This window comes from Cyprinodon tularosa, unplaced genomic scaffold, assembly GCF_016077235.1.
Source record: "Cyprinodon tularosa strain WSP-4 unplaced genomic scaffold, ASM1607723v1 ctg37, whole genome shotgun sequence".
Lineage (NCBI taxonomy): Eukaryota > Metazoa > Chordata > Actinopteri > Cyprinodontiformes > Cyprinodontidae > Cyprinodon > Cyprinodon tularosa.
Window position 1 is genome coordinate 2585386 of NW_024039085.1, and position 14880 is coordinate 2600265.

Below are 14880 nucleotides of genomic sequence, written 5' to 3' on the forward strand. Positions count from 1 at the left end.
TTGTTTTAACGGAATAAGATAATAAAATAAGAAAACTTAAGAAACTTTCAGAGTAACCAGACAGAAAATCACACATTGATGCAGCCCATAAACTGCACCTTACTGGTAGTTTCATTAAGGTGATTTACGTTGTAATTAGAATGTTCTTTCAATCAATGACTCGTGTTTTTGCAGAATCCTTCATAATCATTCTGTTTGCTTGCACAGCATGGCCACTGCATGGTACCAGCTGCAGAATTTGATGTGTGTCTTAGATGTCATTGTTTTTCTGTGCTTTATGGTGAATACATTAACATTTGATCAGTACATTCTTAGATTCTCATTTAATCAGTACAATGTAAGATCATTTGTCCTGGCTGCAATTAACCCCACAAACTACAACATAGACCTTTATGTTTATAGAGATTTAAATTTCAAATGTAAGAAAATACTCATGTCTCTATGTTTTCTTCATGTTTTTATGTAACAATCATAAAGATATTTTACCCAAAGCTAAGAACAAGCTTCAGAATACATTTTTTACTATATTTTCAGCAATAATACAGCCATTCTGTAAAGGTCTGAGATGTTCAATAGGGAACACCGGTAAAGAATCCAAGCTTTAGACATCTCATCATGAAGCACTGCTTAATCCATCATCAAAGATCGGAAAGAGTATTGCACAATTACCAACCTATAAAGATTTAGCAATCCAATTAAAGTGACAGATTAGGCATGTAGAGAACCAGATTAGAGGCTCATTTTATGTTGTTTTTTTCGTTCCAAAAAATAAAAACAAAATGATGGCCCAGCCGAAAAATATCGTTTGTGCTTTTCTTTTATTGCTCCCCAGGTGGAAACAGTGAAACAGTGACAATATTTACAGTGAAGCGAGAAAACAAAAACAAGGGATGGACGTTTAGCGGCGCTCCATCACATTTTACTGCAGAATCAGTGGAGATCTGGAACTCCGATAGATGACTCAGTCTACAGAAGGAATGTAAGTTTTGCACATTTCAGATTTGGCATCCACAAAGAAGTTCTCAGCAAAAAAGCCATTATGGAAAGAATCATGGTCACTTCCCATTTACAGTTTCCTTAACGGATAGATAAAACCTGGAAAGGGGAGCTTAGTTGTTTCAAAGACATAAAACACTAAGTTTTCTGTCACCAGTCTGTGACAGAAAGATGGGTTCTCCATTGTTAAATATGTTGATGGGAGCATATAGTGCATTTCCTTCAGAGGAGGCATGGACTCTGGTCTTGAGACAATAAATAGATGTCAGAACAAGCCTTTTAGAAGATTCGAATAACTATTTTGTTTTTCAATCTAGCAAAATGTAAAAAGGTTTGAGTAGTATAAGTAGTTTTCATGGGCAATTACATTTTTATGGCTTCATTACATCAAACCGATTGATGTAATGAATAAAATGAGATTAGCAGAAACAACACAGAGACAGCTTTAAAAAAAAAAGATAAAATACTGACAGAATCATTGATTCTGAAGATTATAGAGAAATATAAACTATTAAAAGTACCCAAAGGATAACTAAAATAAAAAAAATAACTGGGAAAATGTCCTTGCAAGGTGCCAAAAGTCTTGAGAGTGAAAGTTAGAAGATGAGAAAGAAGCAAAGTGTAAAAAATGTGCATGTAGTAAAGCACCAAGTCATAAACTGATCATCCTCAAAGCTCCCAATACTGTAGAATCCACATAATAATATTTGTGTTACATCCTGTTGACTCTGGGTGGTGAATCACTGTTTAAGCTGCCACCCTGCAGATAGGGAGGGATCAGGTGGAGGAATCATTTGCCTTCAGAGCAGCCAACATGCAGCTGATGCATCCTGAGTTTGCAGTTGTTTTAGGTGAGTACATTTCAACAAGATATTTGGAAATTTTTGAAAAATGAACTTTGGTTTGTATTATATTATATGAAAATATATATTTATATGTGAACAAATATGTCTATTAATAACAGTACAACTTGTTTACTAAACCAGCATTAAGTTTTTGATAAATCTATTATTAGACTCCTTATTGAAACTAAAACTAAAATGTTTGATGCAATGTGTATTGCAGGAATTGTTTTACTTCAGATACAGAGTGTAAGGATTTCCACTCAAGCTTCTGGATGTTTGGCTTCAGTCGAGACCTGCATGTCAGATTTATGCAGCTGTGAGCGGGCATATATTGCTGGCAACTGTGAGGGTAAAAATTATTTTCAAAATAAAAGTAGTAATGGGTTTGCAGCTATATTTGCACAGCAAACATGTTCAGCAGCTGTGAATCATACACTGTACTTTTAATCTTAAGGTTAAGACAATGAATTTGAATTTTAAGAATCAAAAACCTGATGTTGTTGTAGCCAGTAATTTTTAATAGATAATCAAAATAAGATTAGCAAAGTTATTGTTGAAGTAGTAAAGTGACCAGGAAATTAACAATACAGATACACAGAAACATAAGATATATAAGCGCCAAAGAATAGAATAAGAGACTGTTTAGGAAAAGCAGTTTTTATAACATAAACTTTATTAAAGACTTTTATTAAATTATTAAACTTTAATTACAATTTATTTGATTAGTTCAGAGTGTTTTGCTTTTACTAGCAAAAAAAGATGCTGTAAGACGTTTAATCAGCTTAAAAGTATGGTCTCTGAATCTCGTAATTCAATATACTTATGGCTACTCTCATTTTGCGTCTTTGCAGGAAGGTATATTGCAGCATGTCTGCCATGCTGACTTTCTTCTTTATAAAAATAGACTTTCTTAAAACCTATCAGCTATAAGTTTAAGATCTGACTAAAATGTACTGACTGTGGCTTTAAATAGGAGACGTGGGTAGAATATTTTTTGTTTGCATAGTTGTAAATTCCAAAATATGCCTTCATTTAACACTTGATCTTTGGTGGTAAAAATACTCTAGGTTTATATAAAATTCAGGTCTTTTTGTGGTATATAGAGTTGAAAATTTTAATATCAGCGTTACAGCTGTTTTATTTTTTCATTTTTTTATTATAACACTACTGGATGCATGTTTATCTCAATAATCTTACGATTTGTTATAGTTTCAACTTTCAACCATAGTTTCTAGTTTCTAAATATGATGTAATGTTTACAGGAAATAAAAGATCTCCTTTAGCTTTTTTCTAGTTGACATTAGTTCTGAATAATGTTAGATCCTTATAAAGATCCATTTAAACGGTATGATAAACCCCTAAAACTTGCACAAGTGTAAAGCAGCTGGAAGATGAGGTAAAAACACCTGTTGCACCAGCTTATGAAAACCCTGTTTATCTGCTTTACTCTGCTGTTTGTGATATTCAAGGTGACAGGTGCCAAATAAAGGGCTCAGGGGGCTGTAACTTGACCATCCAGACTGTACTGGACCAATTTCCATCACTGCAAGGGTGTGTGTGTACATGGGAGGTGGAGCTCTGTGACTCCATACAAGAACTGGCCACACAATGCCTCCAAAAGCCAGGTGCTGAGTTCTCATTAGTACTTTGGTTAAATATTGTCTGAAATTATGGTTTTGTTTACGAAGGCTGTTTAAATACACTGTTAAGAAAATAAAGGGAACGCTCAAATAATACATCCTAGATTGAATGAGATATGTTCTTTGAATACTTTGTTCTGTACAAAGCTGAATGTGTTGACAGCAAAATTTAACAAAAATGATCAATGCAATTCAAATTTATTATTGATGGAGGCGTGGATTTAGAGTCACACACACGCAATTAAAGTGGAAGAACACACTACAGGCTGATTCAACTTTGATCTAGTGTCCTTACAACAGGTCAAAAGTCTGGCTCAGTATTGTGTATGGCCTCTATGTGCCTGTATGACCTCTCTACAACACCTGGGAATGCTCCTGATGAGTGGGGAATGGTCTCCTTAGGGATCTCCTCTTAGACATGGACTAAAGCTTTCGCCAACTCCTGGATAGTCTTTGGTGACAATAGTGGATGGATCGAGACATGAGCTTGAGCAAAACCCCCATCTCTGGACCTTTGGCTCCTAATGCCATCCACATGCACATTTGTGGCCTGCTGGAGGTCATTTTTCAGGGATCTGGCAGTGCTCCTCCTCTTCGTCCTTTCACAAAGGCGAAGGTAGCAGTCGTGCTGTTTGGTTGTTGCCTTCCTACGACCTCCTCCATGTCTCCTGGTGTATTGGCCTGTGTCCTGGTAGAGTGTCCAGCCTCTGGACACTACGTTGACTGACACAGCAAACCTTCTTGCCACAGCTCGCATTGATGTGTCATCCTGGATGAGCTGCACTACCTTCTGTGGGTTGTAGAGTCCGTCTCATGCTACCACTAGTGGGAAAGCACCACCAGCATTGAAAAGTGACCCAAAATATCGAGAAAACATAGGTACTGAGAAGTTGTCTGTGGTTCCCACCTAGCCTAGTAAACTAGCCCCACCCGCCAGCAGCCAGAAACATCTTTGCCTGCGAGTTTGGTCTAGTCTAGATCAATGCCCCAGGCCCTAGAACTGCCAGGCCAATCACAAAGCAGAGATGTGTTTTCAATTTTTGGATGCATAACGGGCAGGTTTTTGAGGGCGGGACGCAAAGCTGCCCGACGCTGGAGAAAGCACAACAAGGAAGATGGCAACAACTATTGAACAGACTCCGCTTTGGGATCAGTTTTGGAAGGGTTTTCGTTGAAACGTGAGCAGGAAAGGCTCTATGCTCATTAATTTTTAAGAAAGACACATTCACTGTTTTACCAACAGGCTGTTTGTTTACACTCCCCCACCAGCTTTCTGTCGCGCTTACTATGTCACAGTCAGTTGCGCTCAATGGTCAGAGCGTTGGCCAATAGGCACAGACATGGTTTGAAAGACAACGGGTTGTTCTCATCAACAATCTTCCAATGTCTCATTCATTGGCACAAGACTAAATTACACATTTAATCTCACATTTAGTCTGGTTTATCAGGCTAGTTTCCACCTGCGGAACCTTTCCTTTATTTAGTGTGACTTGCTAATTGCCAATAATATCCAAATGTTGTCTATTCCACTTGCACAACAGCCTATGAAATGTATTGACAATCAGTGTTGCTTCCTAAGTGGACAGTTTGATTTCACAGAAGTTTAATTTAATTGTAGTTATTTTGTGTTGTTTAGATGTTCCCTTTATTTTTTGAGCAATGTATATAAAAACGGGTTGATTTATTGTTGAATTCATCTAAAAGGGCAAGATTTAAGTGTTGATTGCAAACCAATCCTTTGTTCTTTTTTTAAACAGGAAATCAGCAGAGGAGGATCCCAGTGATTGACTGGAAATCAAGTACTTTAGTGGACAACGGTGAAAATTATTCATTTGATTTTAACTTAATAAATTAGTGGAAATTTGCAGTGGATTTATATCTTTCAGGCTCAGCGATATGAACTTAACAATAGTTGTCTGAATATTTGGCACCTAAAGAAAAATGGTCAATTTTTGATACTGCTGATATTTATCAAACATTTGTTTGGATAGTGACAATACTTCTCATTTGTGATTAGAAGATAGGATTGTTCAACATGTATAAGTATCTTTATTTTATTATTTTAAATTCTTAAGATTCTAAATAATTCCCCAGTTCATTTTTTTTGTTTTTCCTTTCCTTAACTATACAAAGTATGCTGGGGCTTTATACTATACATCATGTCCCCACCCCAAGCTTTATGTTCATATACTGTTTTTCAGGTAATTTACTATATTTCCCTCTAATCCTATCTTTATTGACATCAGTTGAGTTTAATTATGTCCACTCTGAACTTTGTCTATATATTCTATAGTAAACTACAGTCAACTAGCTTTTTTTTTCCCATCTGTGGAGTCTTATACTGTGAAAAATGATAAAAGTCAGTGTTGTTGATTGCATTGCTCATAATTTTGGCTGACAACATTTCCTGCTATTTCTAGGACTTTATAAAGTACTCTGCAGGTGGTCTTTATAATCAATAATGCATTTCCATTCCATTCAAAGCTCAATATTTAGAAATACATTTGTCCTTTTATGTCATATGAAGCATGGGCTGATTTCGGTTGGTGTTTTTTGTATACTTGGATGAGTACAGAGATCTGGTGTCAATTTGATATTGACATCAGATATGTCAGTCTTCTGGAAATATAATTTCACATCCATCACTTATTTCCCTTGCTGTACATTAATTGCACATAATTTTTTTCTTGCAGCATATGATCGTTCTGGATCCTGTGTGGACCGAATTGGTCTTTGTGTGAGTGAGTCTGTCTGCAACAGGCACCTCACACCTGTTCTTCAGGCATGCATGACTGATCGGTGCGACAGTGGAAGATGTCGGCAGGAAATTCAGCAGTTCTATGGAGGCATGCCCCTACAGTGTGCAGAGATGCTGGTGATGTGCGAATGTGATGATTCAGATCAGAGTTGTCTGCTCATGAAAACCGGTCTCCAGAGTGGGGCATGTGGAGCAGAGACAAGAATCTGCCAAGAAAGGCTCACTCAGTGTGCTCAGGACAGTAAGTGCAGGTAGGCTGTTCTCAGTTCTACAGTAAAAAGTGTCTATAATAATATTGATAAACTGAAACATTTATGCATGGACTAAAGCTAGTGGGAAAAACTCAATCTGATATTGGCAATTACCTGTCAAGACCTAATAGATCTTTCAGCAGGATTTTGTGGATCCACTCATTACCAACTAAGGAGGCCAGCAGTAAGGTAATGAAGATCTGGCAGCAGAGATTAAAGTAGAAGAGATTTAAAAGGAAGCCAGTCAACCACGATCAGGAAGAAATCTAAGGGAAACTTTTGGTTTCAGTGTCTGAAGACAATAGGTTCGTTCACTCAGGCTGACAGGCCGGTAAAAGGCTCTCAAATAAGTGAGGGAGTACACATGAAAAGGAGAGGTTAACTACTGTGATACATAGCATCTCTCTTAGATATCCCTTTGACTGTGAAAATGATAAAACCAATCAGAGATCCCTGTTTGTCTTTTCAGAAAGCCAAGATGACTATTATTGTTAAAAACCTTTTAAAGATGCCATTTTGGTTTTTATCTCTTTCAGGATTTCTTTCATATCTTTAAATCTGAAAGGAAAATGGGCTTTTAATAGCAATATTTCAAACTAGGAAGTGACAGTCATGATTGTTTGAAGAAGAAAATCAGGGAGATAAAGTGTAGTGGTTGATTTGACAACCGGCTATCTGTAACAGGAGAAGAGGATTATTAGCTCCTTTGTGCAATTCTGGAGGAAAGTGGGCACTTTCTGTTCAGCTTCTCACAGTGCTTGAGTAGCACACATGCATGTCCCCTTTTCACGTTGCTGTTTAGTCCTCTTTTCACAAGTATATGGCAGTGACATGACATCAAAATGTTCAGCTTTTTTGGTCAGATCACTAGAGGCAACCTGAGCTTTAATGCTTCCATTAAGTCAGATGATTGTATTCTGCTTTGTACTGTACTGCTTTGATGTTGTCAATTTGTGGGTAAATTTAAAATCCATCCATACATATATATACATACATATATATCTATATATATATACATATATATACATACATATATATATATATATATATATATATATATATATATATATATATATATATATATATATATATATATATATATATATATACATATATATGGATTTTTTATTTACCTGCAACATTGGTATAATTGGTGGTGTAATATAGTAATATCTCAATTAAGTAAGACATTCATTTACTGTTGTTAGGTAAATTGTTAAAATTTTAAGACAATACTTCATCATGCTTCTAACAAAGATCTTCCTTATTTTATCTGTCCGTCTATTTTTTGCATGCTTTGAATTTTTGTGGTCTGAATTAGATCTTGATACTTTTTATTGCCTGGCTGTCAGAACTAAGAGTAACAATATAAAGTGTAGACATTGCCTGATAATATTACTAAATCAAAGCTTATGCTATGCAGTTAACTTTCTGCACTGATGAGAATATTCTCACTTTACAATCATGTATTTTTCTTTTTTGATGTTGACATACATAGCAGGGGAGCCAGACATTTCATCTGGTTAACCAAGATGTTAATTTTATTTCGTGATTCAGATTCAAGCAAAGCACTTTTTACATATTTGATGACATATTGAAGTAGATCCATATTTAACAATAAAAATAGTTTTAGATCTGTGATAGTATTTCTTTCTTTCAAATGTCGATCTCTAGCCTCAAGAAATATCCATCCACCCATATTTTCCCAATTATCTGTCAGGGTCGCGATGCGGCTGGTGCCTTTCTCCAGCAGTCTATGAGCGAAGGTGGGGTACACCATGACAGGTTGCAGGTCTGTCGCAGGTCACAGAGACATACAACCATGCACACACCGGCAGTCTCACACCTAGGTAATTAAGAGATGCCACTTAACCTTACTCACTCAATCATTGTACCAATGCCTCCTTATTGCCACAAGGACTGCAGGTTTTATGTAAAAGTTTCCCCTGACTTTCAAAAGTACAGAAAATAGAAACAAAAACTTAGCCCGCAATCCGTTAATGATTTATAAATTGCTTTTCATGTGGCAAGAATTTACATTTGCAAATCATCCACCCATACATTTGTGAGGTATGGTCACAATTTGTTCTGCATTTTAATGAAGGCACACATGCAAAAAACTGTGCAGTTTCGCTCGGTGTAGGCCTATAACAAATTGCTCCTGCTTTGAAGATAACTTCCGTGGTAATAAGTGGAATTGACCCTAGCCACCTGTGACCATGCAGCTCCAAGGTAAAGCATGTATAGAAAATGAATTACTAAACTTTTTTTTTAGTTTAAGTTATTATTTCAATCTTCAAGGAGAAGTGAATGATACAAGAATGAGTCTGCAGCAATGTTCTGTGTTCTTCAAGGAGAGAAAATGTTTTTTAATTAAGCTTGACTAATTTCTTGGAGCAGAATAACAGTTAAGAGTGTAGAATCACTGCTAACATTTAATAGCTGTATGACTTTTCTTTTCTCTCTGATTCCTCAGAAACCTCTTAAAAACTCTCCAAGTTAAATGCTGGAACCACGATGAAACACTATGCAATGAAAGAAATCTCCAAGAAAATGAATGCTTCACTCTAAAGGATCCAGCTCTTATCCTCGGTGCAAACTCTGAGTGTAAAAGAGCCTTCTTGGCTACCCTGGGCACAGTGCTTCACCACCCTTGCACATGCAAAGGAGTCCACAATGATCATCTTCAGATGTGCAACATGATTCTTGAAGTATTTCATAACAGACTGCACTTCAGTAAGCAGGGTTTTAACTTCTTAGAAGCCATTCAAATAATAGTTTCAGATAATTAGAGGAATTTTAATATATATTCTTTGTTTTCCAGTAAAATTAGAGGAAAGCAGCAATTGTACTTCGAAATCACCCGAAATCAATGAGTCTGAGCAAGTTCATATGTGGTCATATGGTAAGTCCCTTTTAGCTATTCTCTCATCTTTAATAATTCTGCATACAAAATATTTAGAAGACTAAATATTAGGAAGTTTTCATATAGGTTTGTTTTCTTTTAGGTTTCCTTGTGAATCTTTTTTCAGCTCTGTTTCTTGCTGGAGTAGTCATATTTTCCTCTCTGGTTTTTGTCAGTAAGATTTGGTATGTCCTATTTTTCTATGTCATTAAGGAAAAAATCTGATGTTTCTCTGATGTTGCATCAACAAAAAATAATTTTCATTATTTTGACTTTTAGGTTGAAAAGGAGGAATAAAAAGGAACTTAATCATCCAAAAAAAGCAAACCATTGTGTTTTATAATGTTATATATATATCCATGGTGTTTTGTTTCTGTATATCTTGATATATAATATGGCTCAGTTTATCAAACAGCTGTTATTCACTCCTATGTTTTGTACTTTTGTGATGATTAATGGAACAAAGTTTGGATGTTCTATGCATATAAAATGTCTGATTTGATGTAGCATTTAAGTTGTATTGGAATAAGAAAAGCCTTTATATTATTTGAAGCTATCTACATCACTTTGTAGTTTTTGGCTGGGGGATGTGTAGAGCAGTGGTTTTCAAACTCTACCCTAAGGATGCACTGTCTTGTGTGTTTTACATTTGTCTCTGCTCCTGCACACCTGCATCAAATGATTGCATTCCCTTCTCAGCAGCCACCAGGGGCTGCATAGGCCTGCTAATCACCCACTGATTTAAGTCAGGTGTATGGAGGCAGGGAAACACATAAAACAAAAAGGACAGCTGAGACAATGTTTAAAAACCAGTGGTGTAGAGTGCTGCATCTTTCACCAGAATCCTTTCAACTTTAAGTAGACTGTATCTGGAGCAGTGGCACGGGAAGGGGGGTGCTGCGGGGGCTGCAGCCTCCCTCGTCATAGCATCAGCCCCCCATGGTGGGGGGCTGTGGAGTAACATAATATTGTACTTAAAAACATGAAATTATTTATGTATTTTTTTTTTAAAGACTATGTTTGATATGGGATTAAAATGATGGGCTGTGTATAAGATATAAACTAATGATTCATTATTTTAATATTTCATAAAAAACTAGGCTACTCCCCCAGAAGCTTCCGCCACCTCACATTCGTTTAGGCATGGCTAGCAATAGGCAGCAGAAACGTATTTCTGACTATTTCGAGGTAAGAAATGGTTTTAATTCCCCTATACTGCCAGATTTAACGTTATTTATGTGCCTATTCGTCTTAGTCCTGTAGCTAAAGAAGTCTACGCTAGAATAAGGCTGCATATCACTAAATTTTATGTCTGTATTAAGCTATTTAGTGATAAAATATGAAATTATTTTTTTTGTGTGTGTTTTTTGTTTCAGATATGAAATCATTCCCCATATCCATAGTCGAATGGACTTTCAAGACGTTCAATGCTCAGTTTAGGCGATATTTAGGCCATGTTTCATTCAAGTATTCCTGATCCTGTTGATTGGGAGCTGTTGTTTGTTTTGAATGATTAAAAGAGAAGAAATAAAGTTTAAAATGTTCATGCTTTGTTCCGATGCATTTTAAATGGCAGTTTTTGGCGACAGATGTAGGCCTACAATATTATGTTAAAAACATCAGCCACAGCCCTCAACATAATGACGTCATGTGTTTTCCAACCCTGCCATCAGCCCCCCTCGCTTGAAACAGCTTCCAGCGCGCCTGATCTGGAGTGAGCTGCTTGTCATGTTGCAGAATACATTCTCTACCTTTTTTGCCATTAAAAAGTATTGAAACCCTCCATACTTTTTTATGTTCACATGAAATTTGCAATATATGTTATGGATTGTTCCATGTTTAGCAAGGCAGGTCATGCATAATTATGAAGAGGAAGGAAAATGGTTTATGGTATTGTCAGAATTACTGGCCAAAAGACTCGGATGATCGCTGTAGATTGGATGAACTGGCTTTTCATGCTGTTTTGTTGTTCAGGCAAAGCAGACACCTATAGGTATTGTAGAGGACTGACTAAAGAAGATCTGTGCATGCCAACTTTGCAATTGATGCACAATTAAATTTATCATTAGAATGATCTCAATTTGCTGTGTTTAATTCTGTCGTCTTGCTCAAAGATGAATTTCTCAGCCTCTTACAGGTTTGTTCTTGTATTGGCTATTTTCTAGGGCTGCTTAGCAGAACAGTAGGTAGCACTGCTGCCTTGCAACAAGAAAGTTGGGTTCGATTCCCGGGTTTGATTCCTGGCCTGGGGTCTTTCTGCATGCAGTTTGCATGTTCTCCCTGTGCATGTGTGGGTTCTCTCCGGTATCTTCCCGCACTCCAAAAACATGACTGTAAGGTTGATTGGCTTCTCCAAATTCTCCTTAGGTGTGAGTGTGCATGGTTGTTTGTCCTGTTTGTCTCTGTGTTGCCCTGCAATTTACTGGCGACCTGCTCAGGGTGTACCCCGCATCTTGTTCGTAGACAGCTGGAGATAGGCAACAACCCTCACGACCCCAGCAGGGATAAAGCGTTACAGAAAAAAATCAATGGATAGCTATTTTTCATGAACTCCTCTGCCTTGTTAAGAAACATTAAAAGCATGAAAATTTAGATGTGATGGTTGGGATGGAAATCCAACAATTTTTTTTTACAACACAAAGACTGGGAAACTGGTTGGGCACAATCTAATTGATTATTGAGAACAAATACATGAATTTCAGAGACCCAACAACAAAGTGAAAAAAAATAATCTGTTTTTTCAGTTCTTAAACATTGTTCTCGTTATATATTCTGATCATGACTGTTTCCTTGTGTGTGTGTTTTTTGAGAAATAAGAAGTAGATGTGCTGTGTCATTGTTACTTAGAAATTCAATTCATTAAATAAATATACCGGTAGTTTACCTTATACAAGAAATAAATCAGAGTGTGACATCAAATGTTCTTTGTTTAATCTGAAGTTGCCGGGGCTGGTCATTAAAAAAGAGACACAGTAAGCATTTAGAGAGCCGACAGGAATGGATGTCCCACTATTGAGAAATATGGGCATATTCAATAAAAATAAGCATATCTAAATGAATTTGCTTTAGTTGCAAACTGATTTTAATGTAGCATGGAGTTAAATTGGCTTTAGAATATCTGTTTATGATTATCAATACATCCCCTGGTGCCTTATAGCATCCATGGTGTTCTGTTATTATGTCATTCATGAGCGAACTCATTAATATTTTTTAACACATTTTTTTAACCAGATAAAATAAGATTTTTTAAAAATCTGTTAAAATTCCCTCAATCTTCTGCTTGTGAGGTCTGTTGGTTTTGATGAATGACCATGTCAGTAGTTATGGCATCCATTTTCAGATGAGGAATTGAACAGCGCCCAGTCTGATAGTTAAGTATTCATGTATATTTGTTTTTGTAAAAAAAAAACTAAAATTAAACATGGGAAATATTAGATTAGATTAGATGAGCTTTATTGATCTCACAGCGGAGAAATTCACTTGTCACATATTGGCATAGAAGTTACAGAAGGTGCAAACAGGGAGGAAAAAGGTGCATTAAGAATAAGCAATATATATACAGTATATCCAGGTATATACAGTATATCAAGATAAATAGGATTAAGGTGCAAGTGTACATGTATTGCACACAATGAAAAACAAGATAAAAATAAGAAATAAAAAAATATAAAAAAAAAAAAAATAATAAGAAATAAAAATATGTACAATCCGGATGGCTTATATACAGGTGGAGAAATATTGCACATTTAGCATATTGCACAGGATATTGCACAGTCAATAAATAAAAAACTATAATGTAGCTGCACAGTGGTTTTTACAGGAGTTATTGTGGTTATAGTACATTATTATAGAGTCTGGTGGCAGCAGGAATTAATGACCTGCGGTAGCGCTCCTTCTTACAGACAGGGTGTCTAAGTCTCTGACTAAAGGAGCTGCTCAGCTCCTCTACAGTCAGTGATATGGGTGATTTATGAATCAAAAATATTCAAAATGAATATGAGAATAGTATCTATTTAAAAACTTTGTCTTTTGGTCATGTATTTTTTGTGATGTCTTTTTAAAACATAAGGTAACAGAGACATTTGACTTTGGTCAGAGTCTGTTAATGACCATATCATTATGTAAAACTGGTACATGTAAATGTTTCAAAAATAAAGGTAAAAAAAAAAAGAAAATTCAAAACTATGTATCACTTACCTTACAATTATTACAGACCCATTGTTGTTTAGTTCCATAAAATATAAGGATGCAAAGAAGGTTAAGTTTGAGGTGTGATGCGATGAAAAGGTGCTCTAATTTATACCAAGATTGGCAAAGAAAAACTCTCTTTCCTGTTTTCATTTTTATCTTTTACTTAAAAATGTTTTTTATCGTGCACTTTATCCTTCAGGCTTGAAGACAGAAGAGTTCAAATACATGTGGTATTTAAAGAAGTCAGAATAGTGCACTCATCCATCCTAGTATTTTGTCATAAACACAGAAGAATTAAAATTCAGAACCACTTTTTTATATATATTTTTAATACTATTTTAAAAATACAGTACAGTAATAGTGAGTATGGATGACGGCAACAATAAGCAATAATCAACTTTAATCAGTAACACGATGGCAACCATTTTAACCAGGGTTTAAAAAGGTTGAATACATCAACATTTAAGGAGCTCTTATTCCAAATTCAGGTTCTTAAGATTTTACTTGTAGAAACAATACTCTAACCTATGACTTACTATTGCCATTAATTGTAAAAAAAAAAAAAAAAAAAAAAAAAAAACTTTTCAAAATAATGTTAGCATTATGCATACAACTGAACACCACAACTGCCAGCTCTTTGCCACCATATCATGGTTAGATTTGATTGCAATTTTACCAAATTTAACTTGTATGCCAAAAAAGTAATGTTCATCCATTGTATGTAAAATAAAAACATTAACTAGAGCAATAGATGTACATTTTCAATATATACTGAATTTATTATCTGTTTTAGAGCAAAAATACATTTTTATACAATTTTTTTTTTTATAAATTCCATCAGACAGTCCTTAGTTGATGAAAGCAGTGGTTTTCAACCCTGGTACTGGACCCACAGTTCAAAAAATGTCCCACTACACTACACATTCGTTATTTCATTGCTTTGCTCAGCAATCATGTAATGCTGCAAAGGGCTGTTAAGAATCTATTTTAGTGTAGGCTGCAAAACTATTAACATGTAAAGGACAGTTGTGTCAGGTTGAGTGGAGGTTTTGGAGGACACAAATGCACTGATGAGGGAGGCAGAGATAAGCTGTTGTAGGTTTAATGTCCAAAAAATGAAGCGATTGCAGCAAAAATCCCAAAATAACAAATACAGAAAACCAAAATCTAGGAGACGTCCAATAAAACACACCTGGGGAGCCAGGAAATGACAAGAAACCAGGCAACAGTAACTGAACATGAGGTGGGAGAGCAGGTTAATCAGCAGATTGGGAGCAGGTGTGGAGAGAGGAAT

At 35.8% G+C, this 14880-nt stretch overlaps 1 protein-coding gene across 3 annotated transcripts; it reads left to right on the forward strand.

Annotated features, from left to right (window-relative positions):
- The first annotated feature begins 1722 nt into the window (after positions 1-1722).
- gfral (GDNF family receptor alpha like) lies at positions 1723-10262 on the forward strand. 3 transcript variants are annotated; one of them, XM_038296310.1, is made up of 9 exons: positions 1723-1847; positions 2062-2190; positions 3311-3466; positions 5239-5298; positions 6175-6490; positions 8967-9226; positions 9315-9395; positions 9499-9580; positions 9675-10262. In XM_038296310.1, the coding sequence occupies exons 1-9, from the start codon at positions 1811-1813 to the stop codon at positions 9736-9738; spliced, it is 1185 nt and encodes a 394-aa protein (XP_038152238.1). In that variant the 5' UTR covers positions 1723-1810; the 3' UTR covers positions 9739-10262. The 3 variants fall into 3 exon arrangements, with proteins under 3 accessions (XP_038152238.1, XP_038152240.1, XP_038152239.1); XM_038296312.1 differs by having other exon boundaries at positions 9523-9580; XM_038296311.1 differs by having other exon boundaries at positions 2062-2184.
- Positions 10263-14880: the final 4618 nt, after the last annotated feature.